This window comes from Micromys minutus (assembly GCF_963924665.1).
Source record: "Micromys minutus genome assembly, chromosome: 33".
NCBI classification, from domain to species: domain Eukaryota; kingdom Metazoa; phylum Chordata; class Mammalia; order Rodentia; family Muridae; genus Micromys; species Micromys minutus.
Genome location: NC_137968.1, coordinates 5553654 through 5574522, shown reverse-complemented (window position 1 = coordinate 5574522; position 20869 = coordinate 5553654). Strand labels below are relative to the sequence as shown.

The window sequence follows — 20869 nt, the reverse complement described above, 5'->3', positions numbered from 1 at the left end:
TCATCTATATTCAGTCATTTAAAGAAAAATCTAGCTTCACATGATTGACTATTTTACAACTTTAAAAAGAAAATTGTCTTGCCTTCGAATGGTAATCTTGTTCCGGTCTGGGATCTGATCCGGCTACCTGTTTGTGTTTGTTAAGTTTCATTTGGCGGTTTCTCTCCTCTATATCCATAGCACCTATCAAGTAGAAAAAAACCCATAAAATTAATGTTTAGTTCTTACGTGTGGATCCTAACCAGGATGTATAAAAGAAGAAATGTGAAGCTGATAAGCTACTCCGCTTTATGTTAAACTATGCATTATGGTAAATAAAAGCATTATATTTGTTCATATAATTTGAATATGAGTAAAATTTACTTGCATTAAAAGATAACGAGTAGAAAACATTGGCCCTTCTGTGTCCAGAAGAATATATCTGATAGCACACAAATTTGGCAGAAGAAATTTGGCTTTGAACTCGCCATGTAAATTTAACTGGTCTGAACTTTGTTTCTACTTTTTTCAGTACAGTTGAAAACTGAATTTTTAAACTACTGTCATAAAATTAGATTGTGTTACAGCAAGTCATCCTAGAATACACTATAAGTCTAGTTATAAAAATGTTTTAAATTTAAATTTTTGATAAGAAAAAATTAGGATATAAATTTATAGAATACACTTCTGATGACACCATGCTGGTAAATGTACAAAGTACTATTGAAATAAACTAAAAATAGGTCATAAAAAGTGAGATAAATAAATGATAAAAGATTAGAGTTCTCAGTACCTGTTACCATTTCAAGAGAAATCAATTTTAGATATCAAAATGGTCTTTAAAATTCCTGATTGAAATGAAAAACTAAATTCAGTTAGTTAACCCTAACAAATATAAAAAATAATTTTCATAGATATATAGGAAGATCAGATTTTTCATAGATATATACATCGAACAATCAAAACTTCATAAATACATACAATGAAAACACAAAGGAAGACACGGGAGTTAATGGACTCAGCTGGTGGGTGTGATAAATCACACAGTGCTGTGTGATTTATCAGCTCTGTGTATGTAGACAGGAATGTAAATACAGACATACACCCTTCGCTGAAGAGCACAACTTTATAGTCAAAGGAAAAATGTACCTATCAAAATAAATATCTAATACTTACCTGAAAATAATAGTAATAATAATAATAATAATAATAATAATAATAATAATAATATTGAAAATATAACAACACATTTGGCAGTTACAGAAATTGTTTTGTAAGCCAGTTCTTTTAAATTCATTTAAAAATAATTACCTATGCTCTGCAAAAATTCATTATATATTGGATAAGTCTTTTTAGTAACAAATCTAAAGTGAAGTAACTAATTAAAGTAACTAATTAAAGATAAAAGGAAACACAGTTTCCCAGAAAGACTAACAAAGGCTTGGCTAATGGTATCCAGAAAGAGTTAAGTTATGTGACCTCTAAATGTTTTCATGCCTCCAAACTTAGAAAAACTATTCAGAAAACAGGCAGAAGTATTTCAAGTAATTTTAATAATAGCCACCAAACTTAAGTAAATTATTGAGAAAGTAGGCAGTAGTATTTTAAGTAATTTTTAACAGCAGCATAACTAACTCCATGTTAAATTTAAGATGACAGAAAACACTGAAGGACATATTAAGACAGATGTATACCTGTGAAATGTAATATAACAAGAATAATACCTGTAAGTTCATTAACTACACCTGTGAAATTGTTCTTGCCTCAAGAAATACTCTGACATAAAACATTTATTTCTCATTAACAAAAGAACAAAAAGTTAGCCCTGGATGAAAAGAATTATGCGTACTGAAATGATTAGCAAATATTGTCTGGGAAAATTCATTTAAAATGTTGCATGTTGCTGTGAGAATAAAAAACAGAATGTTACATAGAAATCGTACCAGTTGACAAGGAAATTCCAGCCACATGGGCATAAATATAAAGTCTACCCACATACACAAAGTCATTTCCTAATATTGAGACTGTTTTATATGTCGAACATCTATGGCATCTGCAGTAATTTCCTTCTGATTACTAGGACACATGGGGAGGATTATTATACTCTTATAAAAAGCATAATAATAGTGTACACTGTGTGTGTGCATGGGTATGTGTGTGCATGTCTCAATCACAGGGTAACTTCAGGGGTCTTTCGGCAGACACTGTACACGTTGCAGTTATGAGACGGTTTCACACTGGCCTGAACTCACCCGTTAGGCTAGGCTTCTGGGCCAGTGAGACTCAGAGATCTCTGGCCTGTCTTTGACTCTCAGGGGATGGGAAGCAAGCACAGGTTCATGGCTTTTAGTTTCCTGTTTAACTTGGTGACGGTGATGAGACTAAGACCCATGCCCTTGGGTCCTACACTGCAGACTGCCTGCGTGCAAACTTGAACTTGGCTGCAGTGGCCATAGGAAAGCAGCGGAAGGCAATATTTACACAAATGACTGGCTATGTTCTAGTAACAAACCCACTGCAAGCAACACATAAACACATTTCTCCTAAAATCGAGACAGAAGAAAGGAGTGTCATCCTTTCTCTTCAACACATCAGATAAACATCAATGACATCTTAGCTGGAACAATTAGGCAAGTGAACAAAACAACACAGCAAAAGGGGGAAGCTGCATCACACTTATTTGAAGACGGTCTGATACTGTCTGGGAACAAACCTCAAGACCCCATCAAGACTAGAACAGATAAATCCAGCAAAGTTACAGGAACCAAAACCAATATAAAAATAGATTTTCTACATAACAATACAAACCCACTTAGACTAAAAACATGAAAAAATATCAGTTTCAGTAGCATCAAGAGACTAAAATAAAATACCTAGGAATTAAAATATCAGAAAAGAAATGGTTTCTATAATGAAAAGTGCAGCACATTATGATAAAAGAAAAATTGAAGACAATCTAGTATATGGAAAACCTTCCATATTTATGTATTAAGAGTTAGTAATATTAACATAGCCATGATACCCCCTCCCCTACTCTGAAAATTCAATGCAATCCCCAAGAAAATACGACTGGAAAACTTAACAAAACTAGGACACAAACAAGCTAAACAAACAAACAAAAGACAAATTTGAGTAGAAACAAAATAAATCTAAAAATTACAAAAGCAACCACGAGCAAGACAATTAATGATGGATAAATGCCAATGTCCAATTTTAAAATGAGTAAAAGACAGCAGAGGTTATGGATAAAGACAACATGTCAACCCATGGAATTGAACACTGAGAACTAAATCAACACAACAGCAGCTGATTCTTGACAAGATCCCCAAAACACACATCAGACAAACAGTGCTGAGCAAAGTAGACATTCACATAGAGATTGAAACTAACCCATACTTCTAAAATTTTATAAAGACCAGGTGATAAAGAAGCAGAGATTGAAAAAAAGATCATACAGAGACCACCTCACCTGGGGATCCACCCCATATGCAGCCACCAAACGCAAGCACTACTGTTGATGTCAAGAAGTGCTTACTGGCAGGAGCCAGATATAGATGTCTCATCAGAGGATCTGCCAGAGGCATACAGATACAGAGGAGGATGCTTGCAGCTAACCATTGGACTGAAAAGGGGGATCTCAATGAAGGAGCTAGAGAAAGGGCTGAAGGAGCTGAAAAGATTTGCAACATCATAGAAAGAACAAAATTATCAACCAACCAAACCCTCCAGAGCTCCCAGGGACTAAAACACCAACCAATGAGTTCACATGGAGAGACACATGGCTCCAGGTGCATATGTAGCAGAGGACAGAATTTTCTGGCATCAATAGGAGAAGAGGCCTTTGGTCCAGTGAAGGCTTGTTTTCCCAGTGTAGGGGAACGCCAAGGTGCTGAGTTGGAGAGGGTTGTTGGGAGAGGAAGCACCTTCATGGAAGCAAAGGAAGGGATGGAGTGGGGGTGGATAGGAGCAGAAAGGGAATAACATTTGAAATGTAAATACAAGGGATATCCAATAAATTTTTTTAATTACAAAAAAAGGCCATGTGAAAATGCATAGTGAATCTTTATGAAAGACTTGTAACTAATAGTTGAAAAGAACTCCATTATCCTAGGGAAAAATGCAAGAGTTTGAATACTAGATTATGAAAACTTTGAATGCCTCTTCTCTGCAGAGAAAACAGTCAACAGAATGAACAGAAAACTTACAGAATGAGAGGAAGGTCTTCACCAGATATTTATCTAACAGATATTTATCTAACATATACATATGTTATGTATATGTATTAATATACATAACGCACAAAGAAAGCAATAGACTTTTAAAACGATTCATGTCTAATCATGTGCATAACCGGGTGTGTGTCTGTACAGGTGCCCAGGGGGCTCAGAAGGGAGCATCAGATTCCCTGGAGATGGAGTTACAACTGGTGGTACAAATTGGACTCTGGTTAACCATTAAGTCATCTTTAATCTTTTAAACACCTTTAATATATTTTCACATTAAAGAAAGAAACACAATCAAATATGGGAAAATGGTCTGAGCAGACGTTTCTCAGAAGGATAAGAGAAAAAGAGAATGACTTACAGTTTGGTCACCCCAGAGATCAAATCACACCTACAATGGAGTTCGATTTCATGAGAGCAGGAATGGCTGTATACTTTTATTTTTCAGGAGAGGGTAAGAAATGCTAGTGAAAGGCTGGAGAGATGGCTCAGTGGTTAGAACACTGACTGCTCTTCCAGAGGTCCTGAGTTCAAATCCCAGCAATCACATGGTGGCTCACAACCATCTGAAATGGGATCTGATGCCCTCTTCTGGTGTGTCTGAAGACAGCTATAATAAATAAATAAGATAAACAAATAAATTAACTAATTAACTTAAAAGACAGAAGGAAATGCCAGTGAAGGGGACCCACATGCACAAGTGGTAGGAAGTTAACACTGACACTAGGAAAACAGTACAGGAGCTGCTTTAAAACAAGAACAAACACAAAACAACTGCAAGAGAACCAGGACATGATTCACCTGGATTACTGGTAGGTATTTAGCTAAGGGAAGTGAGGTCTGCAGATAAGGAAGCTCCTGTGAACCTGTTTATTCTGTGAACCCATTAGTCAAGTTGTAGAAGTCAGCTGAGCACCTTGTTAACCTTATGATTATTGTCCATTGGTTAGAAATAAAAACCCAGAACACTGTTCAGTAAACACTGATTGTTTATAAAAACCGGAATTAATCATTTTTCTTCCGATGTTATAGACAAAATAATGAAAGTGATAGATTAAGGTTGTCAACTATTAATATTTTTTCTTTGAAACAATGCTAGAGATGTCCATTGTTCAAACACCTGACTTGCCCATTTGTTAAAAATTACTAATGAATTAAATTGTGTTAAGATTGCAACTCAAAGCTTAGAGTTTTATAGTCATATCTACAAACATATAAACAATAGACACATTTTTCTGAAATACAAGCTTTTTGTATGATTTGAGCTAAATTGTAATGAATAAGAAATACTCTTTTAATGGACCATTATGGGAAATTTTAACAAGTCCTTTATAAAAAGTATTTTCAAATTGTAAAAGTGGCTTCTATAACCCAATACTTACATTTAAATATCAAACTTAAGGTTGAACATATATGATTTATTCTACCAATACCTCATTACAGTGGTATCAATTTCATGCTATAAATAAATCTTAGTGAATTGATTATATGTAAATTCAACTTTAATTAGGTAAAAACAATGAGTAGTTGTTTGTTTAAAAAAAAACTTATTGGATATTGTTGGCAGAGGGTAGGAAGGGCATGCAAAAGATACTGTATGATTGTGGACATCAGAGATAAATTATTGGATTTGGTTCTCTCCTTTTTCATTGGCTAATGGGTAGTAAACTCAAATCACCTGTCTTGGTGGCAATGCCTTTATCTACTGGACCACCTCACAAGACCCCACCAGCTTCCAAAATGTCTATGATTATTTTTAAGGTTTTGGATTTATACTGATCATACTAATTTCATTATTAATTTTGTAACAGCCTAATTTTGATATTTCAAAGAAGTATTTTGTTTCAATTAATATTTACTTATATCATGATTAAATGGTTTTTATATATTTACTTAATCTTGAAGTTCTTAAAGAAAAAAATATATAGAACTTTCATTCATTTTTCAATTAAAGTTTACAATTTAGGCCTCAAAGATCTCAATACATTCTCTAAGCTGTATCAAATGTGTTATCACAATATGCTCTGTGCCTTTTATTTTTTTATTTAATAACATTTATAGAAGGCACACTGGATTCAGTTCTCTCTCATTTCTTTGATTTTAGTTTTTAAGAGGATTTTCTTTTTTTCAGAAATACTTTTTTATTTTTCATGAAAAAGTAACAAGTTGGGCCTGGGGATGTAGAACAGTGATATATCATATGCTCAGAAAGTTCAATTCCCAGAACCCCATTCCCCAAATATAATCCATTTTTTAAACTAGCTGGACTTCATTATTAAAACTAAGATGGAAACCAGACCAAGTTCACCTTCCTGGAAAGTGGACTCCCATGGCATCTACTAGATTTCAGTGTTTCTGTCTACTCTCAGATGTAGTGTCTCAGAAATGACAAGCTCAGGAGTGCAGGTACTAAAGCTAGGAAGTAGAGGTTTAGGTGACAATTGTACCTTATGTTAGCAGCCACAAACTAATATACTTGCTTTACATATATATTAGTTTGTAAATATGAACTGAAAAAATCATTTCAAATATAAATAACCAATAAGTAATGGTACAATAGTATATAATAAAATAATTCTATAAAACAGAAAGAATGCCCCCGCATAGTTTAGATTGAACTATTAGTAGCTTATAGTGGTAAAAAAAATTAAACTTCAATATTATTGGAGATGTGAGTCTAGGCTAATAAAGTTACTAGCCTTTTACTGATTAACATTTCAGACAGCTTTAGAAAAGAATAAACAACCTCTCACTTTTATCTACAGATGACATTCACCTTGAACTGCTAGTCATAAGATTTATTAACAGTATTTCTTCTATCAGAGCCTCTTCTTAGCTCCTCTACTAATCCATCTTTCATAGCTTTGGGTAGAATACACTAATCTTCTCTTAGCCCCTGGTATCTATGTTTGCATAAACTAGCACAATTTTGCTTAAAGTAAGACCACGTCCTCCTTTGCAGCATTTTGACTGTAATAGAAAGCGGGATAGCCAGACATCAATGGTATAAATCTACCAAGCTAACCAGTGTTAAAACATATGCCCAGAGAGACTTTGGATTATATTTACTTAATAACAAAATTTGGTTGATATCAATATAAAAAGCTAATAAGACATTTTCTCCATAAATTTAAAAAAATTTGTATTTTAAGAATTCTATCTGTGAGTTTGTTTTATCATTTCTAAGTTCCCCTACTCCTTTTCTTAAATTATTCTTAAAATCTTCTCTTAAAATCTTGCACACACTAAACACCATTTATTCTTATGTGAGCAATGCCTTCATTATTAATCCTCTGACTGAATTTCTGAATTCTCTCAAGCACATTCTACCTTCTTATACATTAAATATATAAAAAAACTTTTATAAACTCTAAATGCAACCCTGAATTTTCTTCCTTAGAGTAGCTTAATTTTCCCTTCTCTTTTTACCACTACAAAAGAATGTAGTATGTTTTATTTACCTAGTATTCAGTGTCTTCTGAAAAAAAATTCAATCTGTTTTATTTGTTCTCTATATCTGTTCCTGGCAGACTATTTCCCTGCAACATCCTATTGTTTCCATTTACAGGCATCATGGCCTCAGTTTCTTAACAAAGGGTCTATTTCTACTCTTATTCAGAACAGAAAGCTGACCCCTCAATAGTAGTTATCTCAGAAACAATTTGATAAACTTTTATAATCTCATAAATATCTTTTATTTCCGTTCAATTCCAAAGCAAATTTCAATACACGTCTTCAACCCATCGTGGCACCTCAGTAACTTCAATCACCTGAATGGAGAAGTTCTGATGGTAAGGTCCTGTTCCCCAATTGGGTTTAGATCTGCCAGTAAAGAAAGCCATGGGACAACTGTTCGGCAGAAGGTAGAATTGGGACTTCTGCGTCCGGAAAGGCAGGGCAGGGAGATACAACGAAGAAGATTGGAGTTTGTCATGCATCAGAGAGAGAACTAAGGACCATGTGAGGTCTCAAAATGGAGTGGCCACACAAACGGCTTCTATAGGCAGGTGGTCAGGGGAGTTTAGAAACTGAAGTCTGGGAAAGGTGATGGAGACAGAGATAAGAAATTGGTAAAGGCACACTTTTCCAGGAGGGAGAAAGTAGTGCCCAGCAATTGTGCTAAGAAGGCAAGTTGAAATAAACAACTGTATGTCTTTTGGGGTGCTGATAATGCAGTCATCTCCCAAAGTTAAAGGCGAGCAGAGCAAAAAGTACACACTACAATCACCTGTATAAAATTCTAGCAGTAAAGCATATTTGCCTCTCCAATTGGCATTATAGAGTCTATCTCAGGAACGTACTCCTGAGGGCAAATGTTCTCTTTACATTGTTTGCAATGCCTAAGACTTTAAAAAATAAATACCAGACTAGTCTCTGATAATAAATTTCTGTTTTCTTAATTTGTTTTCAATATCATATAAAATTACAGTGATTTCAACGAATCTTTTCTCTCAGCAATTAAAAAAAATCTACATCTGACCATGAATTTCTTGATCACTCATTAGAACATTATGCCAACTGTCATGAACTTCCAAATTCTTTACTCTTTTGCTTTTTTCTATAACTTTTTATCAATGAACCAAGTGTCAATATAATTTTACTAGAACTATACTATTGAATCAATCACACAAGCCTGAAGAAAACAATGCCTTGTGAATTTAGGATCTCTGTACACCTGAACTAGCATATTCTTTGGTCTGCTTGTGAGTAGGAAGGTGTTCTTTATAACATCTGTACAACATCAAGAAGGCAAGGCTTCTTCTACTCATGATCATCATTTATTAACATTGTCTTTCCCAGGATTTTCTTGCTCTTTAATTTCACTTTCACTCCTATAAAGTTCATTAGAGTGCCCCCAGAAAAAGACCATTGCCATTCAGTGTGATCTTTGAGTAATACAGCATCTATCTTTTTCAGTAGAGTCTGTCTCTGCCACCTATATTCCTTCTTACAATATTTTGTTCTTGTAGTTTCTTTTTTGTAATGACAGAAGCTTGTTCTAGCAAATTTCTGGTCCACACTCATTTGCTTCTTAAATGTAAAGAAAATTTTCTAGGCTTATGAATGTTCTTATCTGCCAGAGGCATTATTTTCTAAAAGCCCAGTACAGACATTTTTCTAAATTTCAACTTCACATATCTAATTGGTACAATAATCCTCTATACTTGGATAATCCAAATGAGCTTTCTACTTAACCCATCTAGAAAATGAACTCAAATTCTTCTGAAGGATATACAATTTTTATTTTCCTGTAAAATGTACAAGCTTGTGACAATCAAATAACAAGAGATTATGTATGTCTCTACTCCTGCATCAATAAGGCCTATTCAATGAATTGAAGGTGCCACATCTTTAAATTAACTTTTCATGTACTATATTGATTTCCTTAATTTAATCATGATCTATTAACTTGCAGACTGCTGCATTATTGATGCCACTCTAATCTGTTCTCTTAAATGACTAACAATATCTTTGCATTTCTGTTGCTTAATGTGCTTCAATAATATCACCAAACCTCTGTGAATTCTAAGAATTTCTATGTAACATTGTTTGAGGCCTTTGACAACTGTTGACTTGATTCCATATCTATTTGAAAAGTTCTCTATAGAAACAACCAACATTTTCTAACTTTTAACTCAATATCAGAAGTATTGTTTGAACTAACATGAATCCACTGATAAAAATGATACCCACTTTTGTTATTCCCATATAATAATAGTACCAATAATTAATTATTGCCTTTATTTGTAAGTCAAGCCCTAAAAATACCTGCAAATATATTCAACACCCTGAACAGTATTACAGAACATTTGTTTAATACATGTATATTTAATAAATATTAAAGTTTCGATTCTTACATGAATCCCTCTATGTATATTTAAAGATTATTTAAATTTGTAATTTTACTGAGAAGACTGAAAACCATTCATACTCGCAAGTTAGCATAGCATATTATCATGACTCCTTATTTACTAAGTAATAAGAATAAATAAAAAATGTAATAACTTTCTTCAGAGCATATATTAAGTGTTTGGTATTTTTATCTCCTAGAAAAATGCTAATCACGATATACCAAAAATGCATTTTTCAAGTTATGTAAAAATGGAACAAATTGAGTTTTAAGCAGAGAATAAATTTGGAAGTAAATTACAACTAACTTATTAATTTAATCTAGGTGATTTTCTCGGATATTCACATACATCCATATACACATCTCTTGGGTCTCTGGTTATTTTGTAGTTATAGAAAGACAAGATATATGAATTATATGAAATTCTACTTTTATCCATCAAATTGGAGAAGCTATTGTAAAAAGTTAAACACCTGCAAAATTTAATATTTTTATACATTAGAGAAGTGCAAACTTAAAAAATGAGCAAGACAAGTGGTAAGTCATTCCAAAGATAAGTCCGGTCACATGAAAAGAGAGCAAAGGAGGCCAGGGGCAGACACAGACCTGTATTCCTTTTCCTTGTGGAGTCCACGTCTTCTGTGATCACTGCATGCAATGAACAGACATAGACAAAGAAGATGGGTATGAGCTGATGTACTCGAAAGCTAAGGGGACGCTGAAGGAGAGAACCCTGAGCCATTTTGAAAGGAGTCCTGTGCAGTCATAGGGAAGAGAGTCAATGCATAGCATAAGAGATTAGAAGAGGTAATGGGAGTGTAGTTAGGTCAGTGTAGGTTAGCAGGATGAGAGAGATAAGGTTAGTGCATAGAAGAGAATCTTAAAAAGCACAGCCAGTCTTCAATACTGACACTAAAAAAAGAATAGCATTAGTAAAACCAATATTATTTGAATGTCCACATATTTCAAGACCTTACTCAGTCAAATTAAATCCTGTGCAAATGCTTTCAATGTATATGTATCTGAAAAAGAATTTAATTGAGTAATTATTAAAGAGCTGAGTCCCCCCCAAAATGTGGTATTTGTCAGGCCAATATTTCATAACATCACTTTACCTTAGTTAAATGTTTAAATAAAAAAATTAAAAATAATAAAAAATAATACAGCTCATTATAAGAATAGTAGATGAAATATGAGGTTGTTTATCACTGAAAATTAAAATTATCATTTAATTTTGACAAATGTTTATTATATTCAGTTATAATAATTATTTATTCAGAAAAAAATTTACAAATATCACATTATAGATTGTCACTACAGTTTCTATTAACCTTTACCCTTGGAAATCACCACTGACTAGGATGGATATGGCATACGTTTGGGTAATAACACTTTTCTAACTACTGTTTCAGAAGTTGAAAAGCTATTGGTTTATATAGTAATTTGAAATCAAGAAAACAAAGCCAATTAAATTAAGCTTCCAAAAAAAAAAAAAAAAAAAGAGGCAGTATTAACACAATTGACTGGGAAATGTTATAACATGAAGTCACAATCTCCTATTGAAATCAAGTACTCTTCTGAATCAAATACACAATCTTTAATACCACAATCAGTCCTTGATTAAGTGAATTCAGTCTTTGAATGATTTATGAGGAAAAACCATGTTCCGAATGCAAACATATTACAACTGTTATGTCCTGAGGTAACTAATTCTTACAATAAATGTTTCTTTTTATTAGTGGCAAGAAAAAATATATTATAAGAAAAGTATTAACATATCTTAGAAAAAGATGAAAGCTTAAATAACTGGAAAAGGACTAATACATTTTAATACCTAGCAATGCTGTTTTTATTATGTAAGCATATTTTCACATATCAAAATAAGATATTACTCCCAACTGCATTTCTCACGAGAGGCCACTGTGATTGAACATAAGTAAGTATTGTGCTCTTTGAGATGCACTCATGTGTAACAAGCTATACGCTCTATCCTTTCATTGTCATTTCACCCATATTATGAAGAAAATAATGTATAAAATTGTTACATTAATCACAAAGGCCCGTGCTGAAATATGTCACATTACTATATTTTGATATGACATTTTTAAAGATAAACATTTAGCACAGTGCTAACAGTTTCATGACATGTTAAATGTAAATTGGTAATATAAAATGAAGACGATATTTACAGATACTTGCAGCATCTCTAAGAGAACACTGTCTTATTCAGAAGACACAGATCACAAATAATCTTTTTTCCCAGTATTTTCCCGCACACCGGGTTCACTTGTAGGGTTTTCACATTATATACTGCTTTTTAAATGACAATTTCTTCTCAGTTTCACTCGTTATTACAGTAAGTAGTGAAAGTATAGAGAATTCCAGGGAACATATCCAAAGTCATAGAACAAATACAGTGGCAGGATCAGTCTCAGAACAAAAAGTTTCTACTCAGGGAACTCTGACCCACAGACATGTGAGACAGTGAGTCAGACAAGGAAGGAGACCACATGAACTCACGCTCTCACTGTGAGACCCAGACATTTAGTTCTAAACACTCCTAAAAGACCAATAGTCAAGGAACCTAGAATGATTTCAGTTTTATATTCTTCAACACAGTCATTTTATAAATCTTAGACAATACAAATTTTATATTATATGTGATAGGAATTAAAAGGATACATCTTGACCACTCAGTACTGACAAAAAGTGTCCATTAAGTTACTTTCATTGTTTATGTAACTACGATACAGTAATAAGCAGGTCCAACATATATATGGAATGTAACTGTAGCACACAGACTCAAGCAAATCAGAAACACTCCATGTACAAACCCAGCTAACAGCTCTGTAGAATGTGTTTTGCCTTCCTTATGATTATATTATGTAGTATGTGTTAAAACAGTCTCATTTAAAGAGAAACATTTAAAAATCACAAATCACACTTCAGAAATCATGTCTATATCATGCTACAAACTGTAAAAAACTAAACCACCCAACAAATGAGCCTCCTCTGTGCATGGTACTGTGATGAAGAGCAGACCCCACGGAGCCTTAAGAGAAACTGTGTCGCCTTGTGGGTTCCCATGCTCCAGGGGACGTGTGAGTTATCTGCCTCCCGGTTAAAGTTGGGTAGGGTCATAAGGTAAATGGAGAAGAAGATGGGGGCTATAAGTGTAAGTAACTATATAGACATGACAAGTTCTTAGCAATAAACTCAATTTTAAAAAAGAAGTTTCCTGTCTTTCCTGCACCCTCCCACTCTCGAGCTGATGTTCGGTCAGTAACTACTGTCACAAGTGCTATCTATGCTTCTTAGTGCTCACAACAGCATGGAAATTTCATAGGTGAGAGATTTACAACGACACTGTATATGAAGATGGATCTTTCCACAAAAGCCCGTTATGAGCACACGGTCAAGCAGGATAGCATCAGACACAAGTCAGGAGAAATGGGCTCTGGTGTCTGTGGAAGGTCCTAAAATTAGTCCCTCGGAGATCACAGGATGGCGATATTTATTTCTGGTGTGCTAACATAATATTCCTTACATTTAAGGCTCAACTGCAATCTGTATCTTATTAAATATTGCTTTGTCTTACACAAACTCTTCTCTATCAAAAATGAATTAGTACTATCACAATATATAAATAAACAGGAAATATATAAAAGTAACTTAAAATAGAATCCTAATTAATCTTTCCTGATTTAAAAGGAAAAAATACAAAATTATTACACCTTGTACACAGAAAGTAACAAATTGATGAACAATTATTTTATGAATACATTTAATCTTTCAACATAATAGAAATTATTAACATACTATTTTCACACATTCGAAATGATTGAAAATCTGTGAATCAAGACCACTTCCAAACATTTATTAACTGTGAAGAAGTCAACCAATTAGCTTTCTCAGCATACTTCCAATGTGGCAAACACAATATAAAACTAAACTGTTTTATGTAGATGTATGCCTTTTCTCAGAGAGAATTTCTAGTTATTTATGTGCAGATAAACTCACAAATATAAATTAAATAACATTTGGTTTCAATGTTTAATAGTTACTCACTGTATCTGCAGTAACCATGCTTTCTTGTCTACAGTAAGATTGCTCATAAGAATAAACTACATATTTTCCATGATTATGTATCTTCTATTTATATTAAGAATATCTAGGGCTGGGCTTTGCCTAGCACATGTTAAGACCTAGGTACACTACAAACAAACAAACAAACAAATAAATGACTGGCTTCATTAAATTTACACTAAAACAAATCTAACACGCATGCATAACAAAGACTATCAACAACTGCATGGTAAACTCTGGACACTGAAGACACTCCAGTTGCTGTGTTTTGTACTCATAGCAGAGAACATGGTCACACACTCCCAGGGATCTCCAGTTCTGAAGCCACCCATCACACGAGAAAGTGAACAACTCCTCTCTGGTGAAACTTCACATCCTACTGTGAAGTGTGACAAAATCAAAAAGCAGATGCTATTCAAAATTCACTCAAACATTACATCACTTTCTAATCTGTATCATGCAAGTTAGCATTTATAAAAACTAAAGCATTTATCACATTTGTTGACATACTTTCCAAAATGAAAAAAATTGCCAAACACTACAAGTTATCTTGTATATATTTTAACAGAAGAATAGCTGAAAAGAAGAACAATATATATTCCTGATACACCAGGAACTTGCTATCTAGGGTTTAGGTTCATACACAGAGAAACCTTTTCCAATGTCATGTTTTACTACAGTCGATGACCAATCAGAAATTTTGATAATCCATGAAAGGTGGTCTTAATTTTAGTGAATAAAACAAAGAATTGAGCACGGGTACCATTGAAAGCATAGATTTACCTAAAAATAAAATAAAACATTCCTAGAATGCCTCCATTGAGTTCAGAGTTATCACATGCTGTTTAAAAGTCCCACATTAGAAATAAAACCCTCTCTATATCCCCCATGCCTTTTAAAATTACACAAAAGTTTAGTGCATAAGTATTCAACATTTACTCTGCTTCACTAGAGTATTCTACAACTACAACATGAATTTTAGTGTGTTAATTTAGACAATAAGTTTTAATAGTATAACTCACACCAAAACTTACAAGTGTCAAAACATAAAACTTAAATCATTATTCTGACATGAAGTGCTCACTAATTTTCTCTACTGCTAAAGTTATATCCAAATAAAGAATGTATGCAACTCTACATATATTTATATGCATATATATATATATATATATACACATATTTGTATATGTATACACATATTTATATGTGTATCTACAAATATGTATGTTTATACATATTATGCAAGTAAAGTTAAAATATTTAAATTAAAATCTTTGATTTATATTCTTTCAGCCAAAAATCTCATCGCCTTGTGATTTTCATATAAAAATATTCATTTATATCATGTAACAGATTTGATGTCATATAAGTTTATAGCAAGAATAATCAATATAATACAAAAAGTAGTGAGAAAAATTAGTCACTTAGTTTGTTTATAGTGGTAGAAATCTAGCAGAGACTCTCACTCCACAAGCAAGAGTTCCACGGGACTAAATCTTTATCTTGAGAGACACTGTTAAGAGAATTTTTTATTATATAAATCATAATAAAAATTATTTTCACATCTGTATTTTATTTTCATATGTCCTTAAACATATTAAAATAATTACTACTTTCCAATACAGAGTCCAGTTAAGACTTCCTAAACATAAGATTTCTATTTTCAGCTCTAATGAATCTATTTAATTCCTAAAATGAGTAAGGATTCATTGTTCTAACAGAGCACGCTTACTGTGCAAGAAGCTTTAGCAGAGACACTATTCTCCACAATAGCACTTGTCATAGTAACCACAGCTCAGTGCTTTTTAACTTCTTTATGTCACAGAGTCCAAGAGGATGGCTGCTTTGTCCTTCCTATGTGCTCAAAATTTGCTGTTGGCTTTAATGTTGGCATGGCCATAGATGGTAAGAAATACTCATGAATGAACTATTTTCATTTATACTTCGGTATATTTAAACAACAGATTTTTCAGTTCTGAGAAAAATAAGCCAGCACACGAAAATACACTGTCATTGTTCCTACAGCCATTTAAAATAATCCAACAAGTCAAAACGATTCAAGTGTTTTAAAGTTGATAAAATTTTATTGCACTCTGATTTCTCAAATTGCAAATTAAGAATTGTATCAATTATGGAATAGATCTCACTGACTTTCATTTCTCTCCCTTTAGAATATGGGGATAGAGTGGGGACTTGCTACCAAATCAAACTTTTGTACAGATCAAGGAGAAGAAAGCAAAACAAAACATGTCACCTCCTTGGTACCATCAATGATTTGAAGAGACACCTATTGAGTTTGTGAACTGTGCTGTCCCTTTTCCTTTCCCGGTGTAGCCACCAACTCCGGACTCCCTCAGTTGCAAATAAATCATATTATGGCAGACTATTTCTTGGCATCTGCAAACTAAGACCAGGGAAGCATAAAGGACAAAGTTTGCTATTCCCATTGCGCATGCTCAGTGCTGCTGAGAGAAGTTTGCTATTCCTATTGCGCATGCTCAGTGCTGCTGAGAGAGTGCGTCTCCCTCAAATCCACCAAGCGGACACTTGCTTGTGCTTACACCGTCGCGGTGTGCATTCGTCACTAGTCCACACTGGATGCACACACTGGACCACTCACATCAGAAGGGGAAAGTGAGGTAGAAGGACACACACGTTAAAAGCATGAAATGCAGTGTGCACAGTCTCACGCTTTCATGTCATTTCCAAACCCTGACAAACCTGGCTCAGACTGGAGTTTCGGCAATGGTTTGTCATCACTTACTGTACCATTCGCCTTTCCCTGCTGGTCTTCCCATGTAACTTCTAGTATAAATTAGAAGAAAAAAAAAGATCAGTGCTTGTCAGAAACACAGAAAATGCACATAACAAGAACCTCAAAGTACCTTAGGAATTGGGATTATTTTAAAGAATCATCCTCCTGAATTCTACAATATATAAGTTGTTAAAATTTTCAATATAGAAATTTGATATGGCTCCGGTTGTTTTAATAAATCTCATTATCTAAAATTTTAAATTATGCTTTTTGCAAACCTTTAAGTTTATTTTAATTAAATTAATGAACTCAATATATAAAAAAATTAATGATAAATATATACATATATATATAAACTTAATGACTTTATAGAGACAATCCATTACTTTATTGATTTCAAAAATGTAAATTTATTTTAGAAGTGAAAATTATTAGAAACTTTTATTGTGGTAAAATTAAATATTTCTAAGCAATTTTAAAGATTTTAATACATATGAGAGGTAATTAGTTTCAATATAGAATAAAATAGCTATTTAGTGTGCAACTATATTCATTATCTGAAAAGAAAATTAATATACTAAGATATATTTCAGTCAATCTAGTGATAAAACAAGGCAAAAGCAATTCTTGACACCATGAACCTAGGTTACTTGGCATATCCATTTGCCTAGAAAAAGCTGCAGATTGGTATAACCTTCCTTTAGTAAATAAGTATTAATCGTCTACTATGATGTAGGCATGTGCAGGTTCCAAGGACATAGCAGAAGACAAAAACAGGAGCATCCATTGTCTCATGAAGGTTTTTATAAAACATTTAATATAGTGGTAAAGAGCTGTGTCAATGAACATGGAAGCATACAGTGACTTGGGGATAATTGCTACGTAGACAAGCACGAAGCAAGGAAGAAGAAGGAGATGTTAAAGCAGGATGGCATTCTGGACAGTGTGCTCAGATTAGTCCTAAGTAGGCAAGTTTGGAATAAAGAACCTCAGAGAGTAAGGTAGTTCAGAAGAAAAGAACATTCCGTGTGAGAATATTCAAGTGTAACTTAGCAGTGTTACACTTAAGTGTGTCTGATGTAGTCCAAAAACTAAAATAAGATAAAATCTCAAGATGTCACTGTGGATGGAGCAGAGGGAACACAGACAGACTAAAAGCAGAGATAAGGTGCAGGAGAGAGGAAGATGTAACTCTCTGAGAGACAGAGGAAGATGTAACTCATGGCACATACCAAGATCTCCCTGCCAACTACTAATCTCAATCCTGCATTAGCTCTGCTGTTGAAGTAGTCTGATTTTGTTGAAGTAATTTAATTTGAAGTAAGTTTATTGAGGAACTTATAGATGTTAAAGGACTTGTTCTATCTTTTATTATTTTATTTATTTCCAGTCCAGCAGTTTTCCCCCGCTGTTGGGGAGAAGCAATAGTTCTTAAAAGCAACCTTCTTACCTTTTTAAAAAATATATATTTATTCATTGTATGTGTATATGTGTCTGCCCATACATAATGCTAATGTTCACACACACACACACACACACACACACACACACACACACACACGGAACACGCATGGAAGTCAGAGAAAACTTGTAAGAGTCAATTTTATGTTTCTACCATGAACTCTACAGCTACAACTTTCATCACATTCTCTACACAGTAGTAAACCGTGGGCACTCTGTACATGTAATAAACCGTGGGCACTCTGTACATGTCAAATTGCCTCCAATGTCACCATGCATACATAAAGCTCGAGTACTTTACCTATCACATATCACATGTGACAGAACATTCTCATTTAACACAGCTGGTCACTATTACATTCTTACTAAGTGAAAATCAGATTTGTAGACTGTAAATACTTTGAATTGATGTATTGACATGCTCTAAACAAACTGGGAATCACTAAGTAGGAAAATTTCTTTTAGTAAAATACTTTCATTTTCCAAAGATTCCAATTAAACATTTTACAAATTAGATATTCACTTGTGAATTTAAATTTTACAGTACTATTAAACCGACATATTGTTAAAATTTAATCATTTGAAGGCATGAAAATCCTAAATGATTAATTTTAGTATTTATAGTCTGTAGATGAGATAACGTAGTATTGACTTAATAAACTAAGTAATTTGAAGGCGGATTAGTCTTGAGGATGTAACAATGAGGCGGAAAATGTCTACAAAGTCACTATATTCCAGGTAGCCTCATCGCATCAGATAATTTGTGTCAAACTGATGCAAAGAGCACAGGTTCCTACATAAACTAGATTTTGCACACTATGCTTTCCTGTGCTCTAACACACATCACACAGTCTCTGTACAGCACACAGGAGACTTCTGATTGGTAAGTAAAAGAACAAAATACTTATTCTCTTAACAAGTAATTTCACATACTTGAATTTACTCTAGTCCCACAGTAGCACACTAGCAACAGCAGAAATGTGTTATTTCCTATCCATAGATGAACTACCCTTCCAATGACCTAACTAAGGGTTCTCACTATGTAGTCCTGGTACTGTGTTAAGCAGCTTGTTCTTAAATTTGCAGTGATCCTTCTGCCTCAAAGTCTCAATCCCAGAATTACGGTGAAGCTCTGTCTCAAAGAGCTAAATCCAAAGGACTCCACAAAACAGGTGAGATGGGGTCATTCATTCATCCACACCAAATCACCTTCCTAAGATAAAGCTAATTTCAAAGCTCTAGAAAAGATGCTTTACAACGTATATCAAGAAGGTCACTGAACTGGATCTCAACAGCAGCTTCTTTCCGAAACCTAATTAGTTACCTAAGCATTTGGAGATACAGATACAATCTTATGAGAAAAGGAGACGACAGTAAAGGAGCAAATTCTCTCTGCAAATGGTATGGAAACACTGAGGTTAGAAACTAGAAAATATGTGTTCACAAGGACTTAATACCATGCAGGTGTATAGAAGGACATCTTATTCTTTCTCTTTATTGTAGCTTCTGTTTGTCCTTGAGCCATAAAACATCAGACTGAAACCCCCTAAATATTATATGCCTTTGGTTTTGTAATGGTCACCAAGCTTTTCCATAAATGTAACTGTGATTGAGTATACACCCTATTCAATAGCACATGTTAAAAATTCATGACACTATAAAGTATTATGATACTCTTATGTCTTAACATTGGACAAGTTGTCATTTACGTACACAGGGAAGGAATGAGGCATGAAGGAAATACTACACAACTCCATAATGAAATCTACACCTGTACCTGTATCACTCCTATTTTGAATAAAGACATTATTCACATTCCCTTGCATTGAAAACATCTGAATAACACAGAAAGGCAGCGCAACAAAGATGAGAGTCAGCATCCTCATCTTCTCCCCAGTTTAAATACTGCCAAGTTCCTAGAGAGCATCTAAAAGCAAGCAGCTATGAGAATGAACTCAACAGCATCTACTTATCACTCCCAGTAACCTGCTCATCCCTTCCTCTCCTCTACCTTTCCTTATGCCTTTCTTTCCTCTATCTATGCATTCTCATTACTTTCATGTTTATGTTATATGAATATAAAATTCCATAGATAATTCTACATTGAAAATTACACTTAAAAACAAAATATTTTTATATACAACACATTGTACATTTTTATAGGGAAAACTTTATAAAATGGTACACTATACAATAATACATCACTAATGGCCAATTTAGCTATGTGATAATTTTCTAAAATGATGTTATCATTAAACAATAATAAAAAGACAATAATTAATTAGAATAACAAATGTTGAGATATTGGTTTTTATCAACCACATTCCAAATCCATCAAGTTTCAATTAAAATTTTCTGTGACACTTTATGTGACACAAAGAGACACTGAAGTACAGTACAGTGAAATTAAATGACGTTCCGAAGTTCACAAAGTCTCAGAAAGAAAACGAAGGTGAAGACACAGGAAATTCACTTGTAGTGCATCTTTTAGGAAATTTGAAAAGTAACAGTGGA

At 33.7% G+C, this 20869-nt stretch overlaps 1 protein-coding gene across 25 annotated transcripts in view; it reads right to left on the bottom strand.

The window, feature by feature from the left end:
* RIMS2 (regulating synaptic membrane exocytosis 2) overlaps window positions 1-20869 on the bottom strand; it is a gene marked incomplete at both ends in the record, with an annotated part of 425123 nt that overhangs the window by 116305 nt on the left and 287949 nt on the right. For 6 of the 25 annotated variants that reach the window (XM_080909305.1, XM_080909325.1, XM_080909328.1 and 3 more), the window contains one exon: window positions 83-183. The exons of 17 other annotated variants lie outside the window; for them this stretch is intronic. In XM_080909305.1, the coding sequence (XP_080765431.1) occupies window positions 83-183 (101 nt within the window). Of the gene's footprint in view, window positions 1-82; window positions 184-10659; window positions 10693-16860; window positions 16945-20869 lie in introns of all 25 variants that reach the window. 2 more of the 25 variants (XM_080909324.1, XM_080909316.1) reach the window with 2 other exon arrangements.